Source organism: Lagopus leucura, unplaced genomic scaffold (genome assembly GCF_019238085.1).
Source record: "Lagopus leucura isolate 7727_CA_CO unplaced genomic scaffold, USGS_WTPT01 Super-Scaffold_100016, whole genome shotgun sequence".
Classification (NCBI taxonomy): domain Eukaryota; kingdom Metazoa; phylum Chordata; class Aves; order Galliformes; family Phasianidae; genus Lagopus; species Lagopus leucura.
The window spans coordinates 8,834,616-8,853,230 of record NW_024962270.1 but is presented as its reverse complement, the minus strand read 5'-3'; the positions used below and the strand labels follow the sequence as shown (position 1 = coordinate 8,853,230).

Below are 18,615 nucleotides of genomic sequence, written 5' to 3'. Positions count from 1 at the left end.
TCCTATGAGGAGATGCCCCCTGCCGACCCCTGCTAGCTTGCTGGAGGCCTCGAGGGACGTCAGGCTCGTAAGTGGGCAGTGCTGGCATCTTGGTGGTGGCTCTGTCACTGTGGGGAGGTGGCTGGGTTTGTGGGCAGCTCTGTGTGTGTGGTCCCAGACCTCCACAATGTGTGTGCATAATAGTGATGTGGGCAGGGCTGTGCAAGGCATTACCCCTGACCATGCAGTTCATTATCAGTAGGATTTGCTGTGGGAGAGCACTGGTGAGCTGTCCCCAGGAGCCTGCTTTGCCCATGTGCCCATGGCTGCAGGGATGTGGAGGGGCTCAATGGGCGGGCTGCTCAAATGCAAGCTTGTACATGCTAAGCCGATCTTGTGCTGCTGTGTGTACAGCATCTCTGCCTTCAGTGGCTCTCCCATCCCTCGTGGGGACTGTTTTCTCACCCTTGGGCTGTAGGAGAGCTGCAGCTCATCACCAGGGCACAGTGCTACAGATGCTGTTGCCCTGGCAATGGCTGAGGAGCCCAGGTGGTGGGGAGAACATCTTTCATGGGCAGATGTAGGGCCTCCTGGGGAGAGTACAATGCCTCATAGGGCTCTGCAGTGAGAGCTAAATGGAAAACACGGGGTGGGCACACGCCTTAGGCTTTGCCTCTTTTTCCTCTGGTGCTGTACCGTAACTCAGTGCTCACACCATACACTGCCTCCTGCTCCCTGAGCTCCTGCTCTTTGCTCTTCCTAGGTCCCTGGCGCAGCTCGCTGGAAGGATGATGGCAAGGAGTAACGGCCTGCAGCTGCCTGGCCCCTGCCCACCCCTACCAACCAGAGCCAGGACTGATGCACAGAGCACAGGGCTTGGCACGAGCAGGTCAGAATGGCTCAGGAGAGGGTGGCATTGGTGGGGCAGGGCTGAGTCTCAGGGCACAGTGGCACACCCCAGCTGTCCGCTTCCCCTGGTTCACCCAGCAGGAGTGGTGGCATTGAGTTGTGCAGTGAAGCCATTGCCCTTCCTTCTCCCCACTGCAGGACCTGCTCAACCCAAGATGAGACCTCAGAGCTGCACAGAGGAACTCCTGCATATGGGGAGGAGCAGCCAGCTGCCCCCCCTTTCCAAGGCAGACGAGCCCTGGCCAGGTAGCGGTTTGGGGGCAGGCTGCAGGGCAGGGTCGGGTCCTATGCATTTCCAGAGCATGGAAGGAAGCTGGAGAGCTGTTGCTTAGGCTCTTGTCTGAACCTTTTGTGCCTGGCTTTGACCTGGCTTTTGTCAAAAACGTTTGCTTTCTCCTCGCTGTGTGGGCAGCTCCTGACTTTGCCTCTTTCCCCCATTTAGGATTGTCAGGCTTGTGCTGGTGCTGCGGGACTGGGCCAGCAAGAGCTTGCAGGAGGAGCAGCAGAGGCCAGACCCCTTCCTTGAACGCTTCCAGGGCCCTGAGCTGCAGACAGTGCCTGCTGATGCCAGCAGCGATCCAGAGGATGAGGAGTCCGAGGAGAAAACCAAAAAGTAGGGCCCTTACCTGTGACACAGCCTCCCTGGGCTGAAGATTGGCCACATGCGATGCTGTGTAGGCAGTTATGGGGGAGGGCCAGGTGTCCCACGGGCAGTGGGCTCAGCTCTGCCCAGGGGCAGGGGGTGGCAGCAGCGGGAGGGTTCCGCTGTTCTCTGCTGGCAGCTGAGCCAAGATGGGTCTGCAAAAAGCTGTACTGGCAGCTGTGCATATGAGGAGCAAGGGACACGGAGAGTCCACGCTGGATGCCAAGGCAAGCACAAGGCTCCTCCAGCCTCATTCATCATTGCAGGAGGAAGGGAGACGGAGGGACTGCGTTTGCTGCCCGTCTCCCCGCCTCCGAGGGCAGACACCATGACGACAGCTTTCTGAAAAGGCTCATTCAGACCCAGTGCTTTCATCTCCTCAGCTTGCACTGCCGCTGAAAAGCAATAACCTGGCTTTTCTTCTGCTGGCTAATTAAGGGGCAAAGCTCACGGACTAGTCTGGACCCTACCATTGTACACGGTAATTAAAACACCAAGAAATGATCCTTTTCTATAGGAGGCAGGTATCTGAGGCTTGTATCAGGGCTGTTGCTAGTCACGGAAAAAAAGTGCTCTGCCCTGCGAGGTGAAAAGAAGCTTGTTAATTACTGAAGGGAGAGGAGCTGATGTGTGCTGAGAAGGCTGCTCCGTGCCTACGGCTCCCTGGGAAAAGCTGCACCCTGCAAGGTATCTGCAGGGGATGGGACAGTAGAGCTTAGTGCTGTCACCCTATAGCCTGAAAATCCCTGCTGAAGGGATAGGATAAAGGTCCTTGGGCTGGGTGTGTGTGTGTATGTGTGTGTGTGTGTGCATTTGGTGCTGCCCCACAGACTGCAGAAGGGAGACTACCACAGCTCTCCTGGGGAGGTGGTGGCATTGGTGACTTAAAGCTGAAACTACCACCATGATTATCATTGCTATTGAGGTGATTAGTACTTGTGATACAGTATTACAGCAGTGCTGGCTGGTTGCAGGTGAGTTGGTGTTTCCCAGATGCCAGTTACCTTATGTCTCAGAGAGCAAGAGGTCCCTTTGTCAGAAAATACTTAAGCTGCACATCAATCCTGTCCTGAGCAAAACACAACTGTTTACTCTTGTAATGTGGGGAGAATCACATGGTTGTCCAGGGTTGCACCCAGAGGGAGAGTGAAGGAGCACTGCTGGCCCTGCTCTGAGCTCCATTCCCACCTGGCACACCACTGATGGAGGCTTCAAGGCACAAGTCTGCTTTTGAAGCTGTCGGAAGCAGCGGGGTGAGCACAGAGAATGTGCTGGCAAGTGGGTTGTTTTTCCTATTGCTGGAGGAGCTTTGCACATTCCAGAGCTGGGAGGGAGGCGAGGATGCAGGGAGAGGTGTTTTGCCCTAGCAGGTGGTGGTGGCTGAGCCTATCAGTCCAGCTGCAGAGTTCCTGTTCCCCAGCTCCTTCAGTGAGATCTGGCCATGGGAGCACATGCATCTTATCTCAGAACCCCAAGATGAGCAGGATCAAATGATTGGGAGCAGTTCAAAGGCTGGACAGAGGGCTGAGCAGGCAGGCAGGCGGTGTGGGATGGCAGCTCTGTGATGCCAGCCGCTGCTCTGGGGCTTGGGCAGCCCCATGGTGCTCCCTCTGGTGTGCAGCAAGCTTTCCTTCCCGCTCTAATTAATCATCTTCTCTCAGATCTGTCTGGCTCCAATCCATGCCTCGTTTAGGAGAGGCAAGGTCATCTCACAGAAGTTTTCTGGTCACCCTCATCCGTACATCAGTTTCTGGCTCTGCCTCTGTGGCTCACGGAGGCCACCTGCTCTGCCTTGCCATGCTGTGGTTTCTCTTCTGCTATGCTAATGAGCGTTACTTTGGGGATAAAGGAAGTTAAACAATGTGGGACATTTTACTTATCACTCCTGGGACTGGATTTAGCCTACAGACTGGCAGTCAAGCTGCAGCTGTTTGATCCAGGCTAGTGCAAAGGATGAAGGGGATGACGCGGCTGGTTCCTTCCAACCCTATTCTCTATGTTTAGCCCTTTATTCACGCATTGCCATCTCTGGCCTCTCTCTGCTTCCAGGAAGAAATGGCAGTCCTTTGTGGTGGACCCTGCAGGGGACTGGTATTACCGCTGGCTGGCCGTCATTGCTGTTCCTGTTCTCTACAACTGGTGCTTGCTTGTGGCCAGGTGAGCTGGGATGTTGCAGGGCTCCTGTCTCCTCTAGCCTTCATCTTCACCTCCTTGTTGTGGCTCAGGTGAGGCTCAGACAGCTGGTGCTGATGACTGTGGGGCGGTGGGAAGCTAAAGGAAAGAATCAGCCTATATTCGGTTGGGAGAGAGATTTGTTGGTCTCACTGCCTCATCCTGCAGGGCTTGCTTCAGTGACCTGCAGAAGACTTATGTTGTCCTCTGGCTGGTGCTAGATTACATCTCAGACTGCATCTACACTGGGGACATAGTGATCCGCCTGCGCACAGGTGAGCATCCTGCCTTGTGAATGCTTTGCTCTAATATCCTAAAAGTGGAGGGACCTAATCTATAGCTCCATTAAAAGGAGGGTTTTGTCTACCTTAGTTCTCACCAGTATGAAGCAAGTCTCCAGAGAAAGAGTCTAATTTAAAGATCTGAGAAATGAGGTAAGTTTCAGAATGAAAGATTAATCATCCTGGCTTCCAATTTCACCTTTGAATAATTGTACAAAATTACCCTCATTACTATTAGTATTCGGGCAGAGTTGAATGTCCGTATCTCTGATTTTGCCCAAGTTCAGTTAGTGAATTATCTACATGGAAAAATAGTAGTATTTCATGCTCTTGGAATGGAGGAGGTGGCTGTACAGCTTCTGTCTGGAACTGCAATAATTCCTGGTCTGGAGAAGGAAAACCTTTGTGTTCCTACTTCTTCCTGGAACAGAGTGAATTCCTAAGCATTATCTTTACATGGCTTTTCCCAAATGCTTGATAACAAAAGCTTGTAAGCCACCTACTTGGCTTACAGGTGGAACTGGTAATGTTTGGAGGATTGTATATATGCACGCATTTCTATGGCATACCATGAAATATTTATCAGAAGTGCTTACAAAGCCTGCCGTAGGGTTTAACAAAAGCCAAAATAATTCTCTCATTCCCTTCTCTGTTAGGTTTCTTGGAACAGGGCCTCCTGGTTAAGGACCTGAAGAAATTACGGGATAACTACATCTACACCTTGCAGTTCAAGCTGGATGTTCTCTCCATCCTGCCCACAGACCTGGTGTACTTTGCTGTGGGATTGCACCGCCCTGAGCTGAGATTCAACAGGCTGCTGCACTTCTCCCGCATGTTTGAGTTCTTTGACAGGACAGAGACCAGAACCAGCTACCCCAACATCTTCCGCATCAGCAACTTGGTTCTTTATATCCTGGTGATCATCCATTGGAATGCATGCATTTACTATGCCATCTCCAAGGCCATAGGCTTTGGAGAAGATACCTGGGTCTATCCCAATGTCACAGACCCTGAATATGGGTATCTCACCCGGGAGTATGTCTACTGTCTCTACTGGTCTACCCTGACTTTGACTACCATTGGAGAGACCCCTCCTCCCGTGCGCGATGAAGAATACCTCTTTGTGATCTTTGATTTCCTTATCGGTGTCCTCATCTTTGCCACCATTGTGGGGAATGTAGGATCCATGATATCCAACATGAATGCCACCAGAGCAGAGTTCCAGGCAAAAATCGATGCAATTAAACACTACATGCAGTTCCGCAAGGTGAGCAAAGACATGGAAACCAAAGTCATCAAGTGGTTTGATTACCTGTGGACCAACAAGAAGGCAGTAGATGAACGGGAAGTTCTCAAGAGTCTTCCTGATAAACTAAGAGCAGAGATTGCCATCAATGTTCACCTGGAGACACTGAAGAAGGTGAGGATTTTCCAGGACTGTGAGGCAGGCCTACTGGTGGAGCTGGTGCTGAAGCTTCGCCCTCAGGTGTTCAGCCCAGGGGATTACATTTGCCGCAAGGGAGATATTGGAAAAGAGATGTACATCATCAAGGAGGGGAAGCTGGCCGTGGTGGCAGATGATGGAATAACGCAATATGCTTTGCTCACTGCAGGCGGCTGCTTTGGTGAGATCAGCATCCTGAACATTAAAGGGAGCAAAATGGGCAACCGGCGCACAGCCAACATCCGTAGCTTGGGCTACTCTGATCTTTTCTGCCTGTCAAAGGAAGATCTAATGGAAGCGGTCACAGAGTATCCTGATGCCAAAAAGGTCTTGGAGGAACGTGGACGGGAGATCCTTAGCAAGGAAGGCCTGCTGGATGAGTCAGCTGAAGAAGAAAGCATGGAAGGGAAGAGTGTGGAAGAAAAGCTGGAGAGACTGACCTTGAACCTGGACACACTTCACACTCGCCTTGGAAGGCTCCTGACAGAGTACAATGATGCCCAGATGAAGCTCAAGCAGCGCATTAGTGTCCTGGAGTCCCAAATGAGGCAGCAGGATCTGGAAGACTTCTTCTCAGATAGTTCAGACAGTCTGTCTGAGGTTGAGGGTGAAGCTACACCTACTGGGTCACAATGAGAGCGTGCAGATCTCAGCTAGTTGATGTCTTGCCTTGTGTTGAGGCAGTTTCTATTTCCCGTGGGAGCACCTTCGACTGCCTTGACAGGACTTCTCACATGTTCTTAGCACTGCCACTGAGTGGCAGCTCCTGAGATGGCTCAAAATCAGGCAATTGTCCTAGCTCCTCCTCAATCCTGTCTCATTTCTTGTGAAACCTCTGACTTGGGTCAGTAAGAAGAGGAGGATGACTAATGCCACTACTGATGTTTCCTTCCAGCTTCAGGAAAAGGTCTCTGTCGATCGCACTTCTTTTTGCCTTAGTAGAAAGTGGGATGTGAACCTTGATGGGGGGGTACCTGGAGTACCATCTCAAGTGAGAAAGCCCAACTTGTGCCTCTCATACGTGCAGACAGGGAAGCTTGTCTGGGACACTGTCACCCCATAGGTCATCTCCACCTCTTACTGCAAGGCTGGGCATCCAGCTGGAAGAGCAGGCAGCTGCCCACTGCGCTGCTCTTTCTGCTGCATTCAGTGCTCAGCCATCAAATTGCCCCAGCACATGCACACGGGTAGCCCAAACATCTCTCTTACCAGGAAACAGCACTTCCTCCTGCTCTCCTGCTGCAGTGGTGGAGGGATTTCCATTTGGACTACAGAGGACTCGGATGATCAATGCAGGGTGGATGTGAAGACTGCTCCTTATTGAATGACAGTGCCTGTTGCACTGTGAGAGGAATGAAGATAGCAGCTGTCTCTCATCTATTTAATGATGGCTGGATGTGCCAGGAAGGGTATGACTGAAATGACATATTTTTAAGGAACAAAGCGGTGATAGGACCCAACTGTGCCCATATTTGCTTTACGGTGGGTAGCTCAGAAAGAGTGTAGAATGCATTTATTTTCTTAGGCAGGAGGTTTTCTTGTAGTCGGTGGGAGTTTAGGGCCAGTTGCTGTCTGGAGAAATGAATGGCAGTCATGGGGATGAGTGTGCAAGGACAAAAACCTTACCCCATCACAGCCACCAGCAAAGCCTTGTGGGTCCATGGTGCAAGCAGGTGAGAATGGCCATGTAGTCCCTGCAAGCTCAGCACCATCACTAGAGGCTTCCAAAGAGGAGGAAGCTTGTTAGAGAAGGGAATTATGGGGAAATTCGTGTGCTGGGTCAAATTCAACTCATACTTTGGCTAAAATAGTGGGATGACAGATGAGGGCATGCCAAAGCACAAAGGCTCATGGTGGAAAATGGAGAACACTTGCTTTGTCCTTTCTTTTCCCTCTCAAATGAGCCTGACTTCCTTTATGTTGGATGATTTTCTGTTTGAAATGGAACGGCCTTGCTTTCTGGGATTTCTGGGAGTGGGAAGATTAAATTACCAAAATTGGAACTCGGAGCATAATAATGGTTTTTTTGGTTGCCTCGATGAAATACGGGGGGGTGCATCTGTCAGAGCGAAGCTAACTGTGGTTGGAGATGAACTGTCTTCTGCTCTGACTCCTTTCGCTACCAAACCCTCGGCTCCCAGCTTCTCCCTCCGCTCAGGCCGAGTGCCGTGAGCCGCCCCGTGCGAGGAGAGACGGGAGGGAGGCTGCGGCTGCTGCGGTTGGGCCGGGAGAGGGAGCTGTGAGCCGCGGAACCGCCGCACGGCCCCGTACCGATGGGCAGAGCAGCGCCGGGTTGCTTTTCCCTGCGCCTGGTTTGCTGGGCGATGCGGGCGGCCCGGCGCGGTGCCTGCGCTCCTTCCTGCCCGTCCCCGGAGCGGGGCAGCTCCTGGCTCCGGCTGGGGGAGATGCTCACAGTTTAGGGGATATCTTCGCTTCTTGCTGGAGAAAACGAAAAAAAAACCCGATCTTCCTCTCACCCCCCTTAGTTTTAATCCGAGGTAATAATCCACTCGGGAAACTTAAGCTGTCAGACAAATTACCCCGGAGGATGGCTTTCCGAATGCAGAGCAGATCCCGTTTGTTTTCTCGGGGCAGCAAGCCAGGAAATCACAGATTGATGAACCGCTTGATGGGCCTGCTAATGAAATTAGCAGTAGCTCCATGATCTTTCCAGTGAGCCGACAGGCAGATGCTGGAGAGAAGAGCACAGTGGCACAGCTGCACTGCTGGGCTGTCTGCATCCCCAGCAGAGAGGACATGGGGCACAGCAGATGCACCCTGGGACTGACCATTGCTGGTGGCTGCAGTATGAGTGTCTCCCTGTAAGGCTCTCCTGGAGATGCCAAAGGCTGTGCGTGCTGGTTGGCACCCAGGAGGAAAAGCTGAGGGTCCGTTAAACTCTTTTGGCCGTATATTATCTATAGTTTTGTTTCTGCTGGATCTCTCCTACTGAAAAAAAAAAAAGTTATCCCCTGTACGACAGAGGCTCTTACTCAGCTGTGTGTTGTGAATAGGAGACATCAAATACGAGCAAATATTTTGTGGCTTTAGCTCCAGAGAGGGCAAGGGCAGAGGGGGGGAGGCGTGGGGATTGCCAGGCAGCTCCTTCCAGTGCTGTTGAGCCAGAGGAGCCCCCCTGACCTCTGCTGCAGATTTCTGCACATCTACGGTACCAGAGCTGTAGAAAAAGGGCTGGGTGAATCAACCATAAATGCTGGGTGAATTAACCATAAATGTTTTGCTTGGTGTTGGGCTCTCCTTCTCCTCTCTGAACACTGTTTCTAGGAAAGAAATAATCACTTCCAGTTGATACCTAGAAAATCTCTCCTGTTTGCCTGTGGGAAAGATAAGTACACATCTCACTGGGGGAAATGGAGAGGTCCTGCCAGGACACAACAGAGATGACTCCTGCCCACCTGCTGTTTGTACTTCTGAAGATGCTCATGAAGAGGCACTTTGGTGAACTGAACAGGCTCCAAGCTAATCTTTTCTCCTTAGACAACCGGGCTAATAACCTGGCTTTGCTTTTCTGCCAGAACGGTAAGTTAGCCAGTGTCAGGTCAGCAAGGTTCATATAGGCCTGGACAAATGGATTTTAGGATTGCAGAGTGGTTCCAGATGGAGCCCTGGATCTGGTATGTAGGCTGAAACCTCAGCCTTGCTCTTCCTCATTGAACAATACCTGCTGAGGTTCAGCTGAGCTGCAGTCTCTTGAAGCTCCAAACTCTGCCAAAGGGTCTGTTGTGGTTGAGCAATGGAAGTGTTGTTTGCAGCCCTGTGTGTCTAAGGACTTGTAAGAGACAGAAACCTTCCTGAGATGTTTCACTGAGTCTTAACTCACTGATACGGGCTCTGCCCTGTAGAGGCAGAGCCTCCCTGCTGAGCACCCGCTGTGCCATACAGCCTGGTTGGTGCTCAGGCTCTCTTTGGTTCTGTGGAGCTCACGTCCTCTGTCAGCCTTAGTGCAGGGTCTCAGTGTGCCCTGGAGAGAGAGAGAGTATCTTTGGCCCCAGGGGCACATTGCCCAGCTATGAGGAGCAGAGGTGGAATGGCTGAGTGCTGCAGCCCTCTTGCAGGTGTGGTGTTGGTAAACTTTGCCTTGCTGAAGCACAGAGTGGCCAGTCTGGGTTATCCTGTCCATGATCCACCTCTGACTGTCTTGCTTGCTTTCCTGCTCCTCCCCTGCTTGAAATACCAGGGTGCTGCCTCCTCCTTGGACAAACAAGCAGAAGTACCCATTCTTTCCCAAATGGGAACCATGTATGTTACCATGACAGCGGCTCAGGGTGAGCAGGAGGTGAAGCCATTCTTGTCTGTCTCTCTTAGAGGGATGGAAGGAAAGACTCGGGATACCTTCCCAGCACCTCTCCTGCCCTGCCCAATGGTGGATCTGCTCAGTGTGTGGAATCATGGGGACCATGTTTTTGGCTCTTCTGCCACACCTTGAGGACAGCTGTTGGTAGCTACATGGGATGGAGGGGTAGGGAGATGGTGACATTTGGTAATGAGCAGAGGAGCATTGGTTTCTCATCTCATGCATGTCTGCAGGTGCTTCTGAGTCTATTCATAGCTCTGTCGCTGGCAGAGAGCTGTCAAGATGCTCTTCACTCTTCTTGTTTTTTAATTACAACTCAAAGTTCTAACTCCTGTTGAGAAGTAAGGATTCAGCAGACACCCTCCTCTGCAGACAGATGTGCTGGCCAGACACGGGCAGTCTCAGCACCTGCCTCATCTAATGAACCAGATGTTTCTATTGAGAGAAACCCAGCCACAGTTGAGCCCCAAGTCCATGGTGATGGCCTCCATCTTCCCTTTCTCCATTCCCATGGGAGCTGCAGACACAGATTTTGGTACTGAAAGCTATGCTCTCGTAGTGGAGAGTGGTTGATGAAGTATAGGATGGATGACCTGTGGACCAGCCAGACTGGAACTGTCTGGATCTGCTGCCCCAAGGTGCCTTCTAGTCCCTCCAGCAGCTTCTCCCCAGTTGATGTACTGTGTGTGCTTGGCTGTGTATAACCGAATCACAAAGGCAGTGTATTTTGTGTGTTTGCACACAGCTTTACAGATGTGAAAGTCAGAGGGGACGGTGAGCAGTGACCTTTAAGCAGGCTGTGCCACTGCAGCAGCTGTGTGCTTCCCCCATTCCAGGATCCTTGTCTGCCTGCCATCACTCTTAGAAATACCCAGGGTATAGTGAGCTTCAGTTGGTGTTGGCACAGGGCTGCTGTAATGGCAGGCTTGGGAACTTCAGTAGAGAAAAGACCTGGAGTTTTGGAGACAGTGCTCTGTAGGAATGGGACTGCTGGAGGACAAAGGTCTTCCCCATAGCGAGAAGTCCCAGGGAGCAAGATGCACCCATCCGAAAGGCTGCAGTCCTCTTTTCCCCTCTTCTCCTCCAGGTCCCTCATCTCTCCTTCCCTCCTGGCCCTCTCTGCATGTCTTTGAATGCCACATGAATCGATACTTTTAATTAGCTGCTATTCCTCATTTCCGCTTTATTGCTCTGGTAAGCAAATTAAAAGCCAGCATGTTGTAGTGAGCAGCTCCCCAGGGAGGACTGCAGGCAGGCACTGCTGCTTGCCTTGGGTTTGGGGGGGCACCAGAGGCTGGGGGCTGTGCCAGGGGCTGGAAGGAAGGGCTGGGGGCTGACAGAGAGGCTGGACTCTCACTTCCAGTCCTGCAGCATCCTTCTATGGCTGGGAATGACTGCGGAAGGGCTTTGTGGGGCAAAGGCAGTGGGTGAGCCCAGCCCCCAACCCACAAACACCCCTTTGGAATGGAGCAGCAAGTGTCAGCTCCCACTTTGCCCCGAGGAGAATCTCTGCCAAGGGAATGACGGGAGGACTTCAGCAGTAATTAAAACTTTTAACAACATAACCAAAAACGCAATGAGCCGTTGCTGTTATTAGTCCAGCTAAAATGATAGTAGCACAGAAAGACTGAATTCTGTAATTAACACTTAGCACATGCCATCAGCAGCACTGCCGTTCCCAACCGCTGTGCACGGAGAAGTGGCATTGATGTGTTTGCCAGGAGCAGCGTGCTGCACGCCGCGCTCTCAGCTCCTGGTGTTGGGTCTGCTTAGGGCCATGGCCGTGCATTTCCCAACAAGCATTACGTATTCAGCTTCTTCCCTGCTCCGTGAGCTCACAGTGCAGCTGACATTGCTCCACCTGTATGTGTGCAGAACTTCTGCTCTCCGGAGCTCCATTTGCTCACTGCAGATCTCCCTGTGATCTGGGTGGAGCTCCAGTGTAGCTGTATTCCCTCTCCTTGGAGAATGTCTGCTCTGAGATTTCCTAGGGCAACCAGCTCCTGTGGCATCTCCCTTGGAGAAAACATAATTGCAAGGCCTCTCTTGTGCAAAGTCCTTCCTTGTGCTGGTGTTCTCGGGTTTCTAATAGTGCAGTGGCCTTCTCCGTTAGGAGAATGAAAGAGCATTGAATGTAGCTGGGAGGCAAAGTGTGGTCTGGCAGTTCTTCTGGCTTGTCAGAGCCTTGGAGTGATGGGCACCAGTGGGCTGCTGTCTGTAAAAGTGACCTTTTGAGAAAGACAAATTGAGAGAAAATGTCTCACAGAAAAAAAAAAAAAAAATCAAGCCAGAAACAAAAACACCCAACCAACAAACCAGCCGCTGTTCGTGGAAATCTCTCTGCCGCAAAGCAGTGGCAAAGGTTCCTGTGAGCTGGCCTTGGCTTGATTGCTTTCTGTCAGACACAAAGGGCACAGCTGCTGTTTCTGTGAGAGCTCAGCCTTACCTGTCCGCATAAAGCAGTTAGCTTTTACTTCTTTTCCCTTCTCCGGTGTTTTTTCCGCTACAGCCTTACGTGGACCTTGCATGCTGAAATTTTGAGAGGAAATTCTGGGTGGTGTTTGGGAACCCAATCACCCCAAATTGCTCTGAGCCTGAGCAAGAGATGTCAGTGTTGGTTTCTGGGCCCCGTGCCCCTGTGCCATCCTTGCTGCACGTACCCAGCAGCAGCAGGGAGGTTGAGGAATATAACCTTGGGTGTTGGAGAGGGGAACCCCCTGCTTAGTTCAACATCCCATAGGCTTTACTGTAGTAAATCGCAGTGCCCACGGCTTCTCGGTTTGGGGATGGGCTTTAGGTTGCAGCATCTTGGAGTCAATTAATTGTATTGATGTTGTTAACATTCTCTGTAAATTCACGGAAATTACCAGATGAATATTTGATGAGGCTAATTAAGCCTGAATTACTGCCCAACTCCCCCTTTCTTTTCTGCTGTTCTCTCTGGAATGCGGGTGAGGATTTGATTTCCTGAATTGTCCTGTCCCAAAGCCTTGGTCTTAGATTCATAGAACTGTTTGAGTTGGAAGGAACCCTTGAAGGCTGGTCTGTTTGGTCCAATGCCCCACAATGAGCAGGGACACCTACAGAGTGGCACAATCCCTTCCCTTGCCCAGTGGCAGTGCTGAGCCTGTTGCACCCCAGGATAAACTTGGCTTTCCCAGCTGGCTGGGCTATGGTTGACTCACGTTCAAATCCTTCTCCTTCCTCCTGTTCTGCTTGCCAAGCATGGCCTGTGTTAATGAGTTAACGAGCTGGGATAAGTAACAGGGCTTTGTTCTTAGCCTTGTTTTTTATTTCCCACTTCACCTTTAAAGACAAGAAAGGTGAAGATAAAACAAAAGCAGCTCTGTGGATACACTTCCCCCCTGACTTTTCCCAGGCTTTTCTCCCTCACATCCACCTCTCCTGCTCCCTGCTGTGCCCTGCCATGCCCTGAACCTGCCAGTGCTGGGAGCTGACTCTGCTGTCAACAATGCCCTTATCTCCAAGGGTATGGCTTGCCTTTCGGATTCAGGATGGCGTTAGGATCAAGGCTCTGACTAATCTCCTCTGATATGGTATGCCATGGCAGGGCAGAGGGTCTGACAGCATGGGCTGCTGCCCAATTTGTGTTCATTCCCAGCCTCCCTCTCCCCCCTCCCCAAACACAGCTATGGAAACACTGCAGGGTCTGCAGAGGGGAGTCCTTCTCTGCACAAAGCAGTTTCATCCCCCGGGCTGCTCAGCTCTGAGCTCATGCTCGACAGGAGCTGCACACTGTAAAACAGGCCAGGTGTGATGCAGTAAGTGGAGTGACAGGCAGAAATAAGCACAAAAGAATTAGATGGATAGACAGAAATGAGGGATCAATAAACCAAGACTAAAGATAGCAAGAGAGATGCTCTGAGTGCTGTTGACAGAGAAATAGATGTTGCAGGCAAAAAGATCCTTGAATCAGAGAAACATCAAATGGGAGAGATGAGGCTTTGAGAAGGGTCACTTTAAATGCACTTTAGTTCCGGGCCAGGATCAGCCAGACAATACCTGGCTAATGCTTCCTCTTTTCTCTCCTTGTTTTAGATCCAAGTGCTAGGAAGGAGCAGCACCACCAGCCCTACTTTCAGCACGTCATTCAGAACTCCATCTCAGCATCAGCCCATCTCCTCTTCTGCAATAATGCCTGCTTTCACCGGAGCTCAGCCTGGCTTTACCCCTTCCCAAGGTAGGGACGCTGTTCTGGGCCCTCATGGGGCTGCTCGGGGTGACCTCACGGAGCTGGGCTGCATCACATCTCTTGACCTGATCCGTTTGCTGCACAGTCTGGATTTCAGACAGACTTCAGCTGAGGGCTGCCTTTCTCTCAAGCCAGTGGCTGTGGGGAAGGAGACAGCAGAGAATAATAGGATGGGGACTCAGGCCTTATTCTGGAGGCTGCAGTGGGATGGAGGGGTGCAGCTGGTGGGAGGGAGTGAAGCCTTCCCAGGTGTGGCTCTCCATCCAGGCTGCTTTGTGGCACTCAGCCTGGATTGGGCTGGGATCGGTTGTTTCTTTTTGTGAGTGTGATGGGGAGTCATAGCCACCCCGTATCACCTGTCCTCAGGAGGTCCTGCCCCCCAGGCATTCCCAGCACAGGTCTCTACCTGCAGAAATCACGAGTTTGAGGCAGCATGGCACTTTATTACACTGCTTTATTTCTTCTTCCAGAGACTGGGCTGACAAAGGAACAGAAGAGCTCAGCAGCTCCAGAGCATTTATTTTCTTTTCTTTTTATTAATTAGGTGAGCTACTGCCCATCTCCCTCTTCTCCATAGGCATCTGGGCATGAAGCCGCTAAAGAGACCAGTCCATCCCTCTCTTTGTGCCCATGGGAGTGCTCCTGGGGGACTGGTAGGTGTCTGGTTCAGAGGTAGGGGATCGGGCGAGCCCATTCTGCCAGGAGATGCCCGGTGTGGTCCTTCCCCAGGGAGGAATCTGTGCTCCGGGTGCTTTGCTTTGTCTGTGGGACTGCTCTGCACTGGAGCCATTTATCAGTCCCGATGCATATTTAATGCCAAAGTGGTGAGCAGAAGCAGAGCAGTGTTTGCAGACAGGCGAGCCGGGGAGCTCTGCCATGGCTGTTAACAGTCCTGCATTAATTATGATGGAATAAATAATTCACGGGGCTAATAACAAAGGCTTGTTTTTAATGGCGATGGAAATCCCGCTGCTCCCAGGAGGCGGCGGAGGAAATGCTGTGCACTGAACCCAGTGGGCAGCAGAGCACAAGAGCCGTGTGGTGGCATTCTGGGGGGCCCTGCACAACCCTGCGGCATCGTGGCTCTCCATGGCACCTGCCTGAAAAGCTTGCAGGATGAGGGCAGGAGGGATCAGCTTCTGTGCGACTCACAATTGTGCTGGAACAGCAGCCAGCCCTTCCATCTCCCACCTGTCTCATTTTGCCTCGCTGTTAAGCCTTGTGCAGTGGAAGTGCAGATCCCCAGCTCTGTGCCTTGTCCGGATGCAGTGGGCACAGCCTGCATCTCCCCTGTCTTTCCCTCGGGCTGTGTCTCTTCCTTCCTTCTCTCCATTACCCCCTCTTTGGCTCCTTCAAACATTAATATGGATGTTTTCTTGCACCTCCATTGTCCTTCAGCTTAAATAGCTTTTTTCCCCTCCCTAATGTTTACCCTCCAGATATATTTATAGAGAAAAAAATCACATTGCTGCCAGTTTGCTTCATCTGGGCTAAGCGATACCTGTTCCCTCTCCGTGCCATGTGCCCTGGCTCAGCCCACAGCCTTGCTCTGCTCTTCCTTACCGTCCTTTGTTGTGGCCATCCTCCTGGCTGAGCCACCACGGTGGGTGACTGAGCAAACCATATTGCTTTGCCTACCTCAGTTTCCCTATATAGAGAGAATGGTAACATCCCGTGGCAAGGGCTGGCTATAGACAGTAGAGGAGTTTTCTCCTTCCCAGTGCTGATCCCTCATGGAGGCTCATTTCAATACCCTGTGTTTACAGCTCAATGGGAGCACAAACCCTGTCCCAGCCCATTGCGGGAAGCTGCAGAATGGCAGGGGCACAGAGCTCTGCATGTACAGAGGAGGTGTTTGCACAGACAAACAGCCACCCTTGGAGTGTTCCCATCCAAAGAGGTGTTTTAGAGGAGACTGGGACAGCCCCAGCACAGGCTGTTGACACAGGAGAATGCAGCAGATTTCACCTAGAAAGGGGCTGTTTGAACAGAACAGCACAGCTCAGAAGTGCTTATGTCTGGAGAGTGGATGTTTACACAGGGGAATAGCACATCCGCCTTGCTATTAGAGAACAAAACAAATGTTTGCCCAGGTAAGCACAGAGCTCAAGCTCAGGTTTGGCATTGGGTCTATAGCTTCTATAGCTTCTGAACGAGCACTGCTGCTGTTGGGCTCTCCCACGTCCCTGCTGTGCTGGGGGATGGGGTGCATGGCTCACCCACAGCCAAAGCCACCTCTCTTCTCAGCCGGCTCAAGAACTAAGAACCATTCAGCACACGCTGGTGAAAAATTACTTTTATTTTTTTTTCCTTTCATTAGACATGCTCTCTCCTTATCTTTTTCTTGTTCCAAAAGAAATCAATGGAGAAAGCCTCTGAGGGATGTCCTCTCCTCTCTATTTTAACAAATTCCCAAACCACCATCTTTGTATCACACTTCCTTGAGTCTTCAGAGAAACTTTTGGGGCAGGCACGGAGGGTGAGTCGCTGGGAGGTGGGCACGTGGGTCTGTGCAGGCACTTTGGGGCCACAGGCAGGACTGGGGTAATGCAGGTGGCACAGGCTTGTGTTGCAGTAAACACTGGTGGCTGTGGGGATCGGAGGGAAACGAGTGCCAGAGTGGCTGTGCTGAGGGCTGCTGTTGTGGTTTCAGTGCTGGAGCTCGTGGGTTGGAGAGGGGGAGGCGAACCAAAATATTTATACCATAAGATGTGCACTTTTTTTGAGCCGAAGCTTGGGCAGCATCCCAGCCCTTCCATATGTGCCTGTAGACACGGCTTTACCTGATGCTTCTCTCTCCCAGTGAGAGTGCAGCTCAGCTGCTCTGTTGCAGAGGCAGAAGCAGGCATCTCCTGTGCTGGATGCTGGCAGTGTGAAGGCTCTTCCCCTGCCCCCTTGTGCCCTTGGGTTCAGGACTGAAATGTCACCCCAGGTGGAGATGTTGGGGTTGAGAGGACTGAAATTTATCAGGATCCAGCCCCAGGGAGCTGCCGTGGGGCAGGGAAGAGCATGGAGCATCTCTCCTTCCCGTGGCTGGGATAAGCAGCACCGTGGGCTGGAAGGGCTGCAGAGTCAATCACAGCTGTGGGAGCTGAACAACACTGGTGTGCATTTGAAAGGACCAGAATGATGTCCCTGTCTCTTGAGCCTTTGAGGTGAGTTCTTCAGCCTATCCTGCATTCAGGCTACACAGCCTGGCAGCACTCTGACCCTCCCTGGATGCTGAGAGGGATGCTGAGCATCTCTGCAGTGACACCTGTGCTGTTTGCCTTCCCCTCCCTCACAGTCCGAGCACAACACCCATGGCTCAGCCCCAGCCCAGAAGCATCAGCCCCTTCCTGTGAAGCAGCTGCTTCTGTGAGGGTCTCGTTTTGCAACTGCTGCAGAACAGCAGCGTTCAGTCTCCTAGTCTGCACACCGGAGATGGCCCCTCTCCTCCTCCCTCTGACAAGATTTAAGATGGTCATGGATAACTGCTTTTCATTATAGTCGTGCTCATAAATCCTTCCTGCATCCCGTTTTGGACAGGCTTCTGCCATCAGCCACGCTGCCCACGTTCTCTGCAGTGGCAAGAGACCCTCTGCTCCCCATTTCCCTGTCCCTGCCCTCACCCCAGTGCCTGCCACCATTTCCACGTGCAGCCTCTGCTCTCCATCATTTGGCATCTCCCCCCTCTCATTTCCCCAATGACAGGACAAACTCTGCAGGAGCAAAAGCACTTGCTATGCAATTTTCCCTGCCAGTGCTCACGCAGTTTCCCACTGCACCTCCACCCACCCCATATGACCGATGCCCATGAGCTCTCCCCTCCAAGCTCCAATCTCACAAGTCCCATTGCACCAGGGCTGCTCATCAAGGCAAGGCACAGCTCATGCTTCATCAGCCCTGGGGTTTTGAATGATATCTGCTGCTTTCTTCCAATTCCCAGCTCATTTATGTCATGTTTTTGGCTCTGGCTACCCAGTAGTATTGATCAGACTCCTTATGCTATGAGGGCTCTTCCTCTACTTCTTTACAATGCAAGACACATTTCTGTGGTACAAGAGCTACAAACTGGAAAAAGAAAGAAAGAATGAAAACATCACATAAAACCAGACCTTACGTCCTACTCCTCTAATTGCCTGTGAGCAGAGATGCAATTAAATATTTGTCAAGGCTTCTTATTTCATGTTAAGAACACTGCTTTTGGCAGCCCTCTGGCCCTAAATGTGTGAACAATGTGATTTGAGTGTGTGGAGGAGCCCACAATGGTTTTCTCATCCCATGGGAGCTTAAAAACCCTGCTCCTTCCTTTTCTCTGGAAGCAGAACGGTGCAGACCAGTGGTGGGAGTTTTACTGCCATGAGGACTGCTGCACTATTCAAAGAATTGTGAAATCATTGAACAGCTTAGATTGGAAGGGACCTTGAAGATCATCGAGCTCCAGCCCCCCGCTTTGCATAAGAGAAATATATGCTTTTGGTTTGCAGAGGTGGCAGTAGGACCCCTGCAGGCCTTCTAAGAGTAGAAAATCAGTGTTGGTGAAAGGGTTGATGTTTTGCAGCTGCTGCTTGATCATCAGGAGGAAACAGAGTGGATAGTAGGGGAGGTGGGACAGCTGAGAGTTAAGGAGAAGGGATTAATAGGAGGAAGTCACTCCGTAGCCACTGCTTTGGGATT

The 18,615-nt window shown here is 51.6% G+C and overlaps 1 protein-coding gene across 1 annotated transcript; it reads left to right on the top strand.

The window, feature by feature from the left end:
* The first annotated feature begins 4 nt into the window (after window positions 1–4).
* On the top strand, window positions 5–7,401 carry CNGA2 (cyclic nucleotide gated channel subunit alpha 2). The gene is made up of 7 exons (XM_042876776.1): window positions 5–67; window positions 743–780; window positions 1,027–1,134; window positions 1,331–1,501; window positions 3,581–3,688; window positions 3,872–3,978; window positions 4,641–7,401. The coding sequence occupies exons 1-7, from the start codon at window positions 5–7 to the stop codon at window positions 6,062–6,064; spliced, it is 2,019 nt and encodes a 672-aa protein (XP_042732710.1). The 3' UTR covers window positions 6,065–7,401.
* Window positions 7,402–18,615: the final 11,214 nt, after the last annotated feature.

Coding starts and splice junctions, on each gene's coding strand:
- CNGA2 (XM_042876776.1), top strand. CDS start 5: ATGAGGAGATGCCCCCTGCCGACCCCTGCTAGCTTGCTGGAGGCCTCG. Junction 1,502..3,580: donor TCCGAGGAGAAAACCAAAAA/GTAGGGCCCTTA, acceptor CTCTGCTTCCAG/GAAGAAATGGCAGTCCTTTG. Junction 3,689..3,871: donor TGGTGCTTGCTTGTGGCCAG/GTGAGCTGGGAT, acceptor CTCATCCTGCAG/GGCTTGCTTCAGTGACCTGC.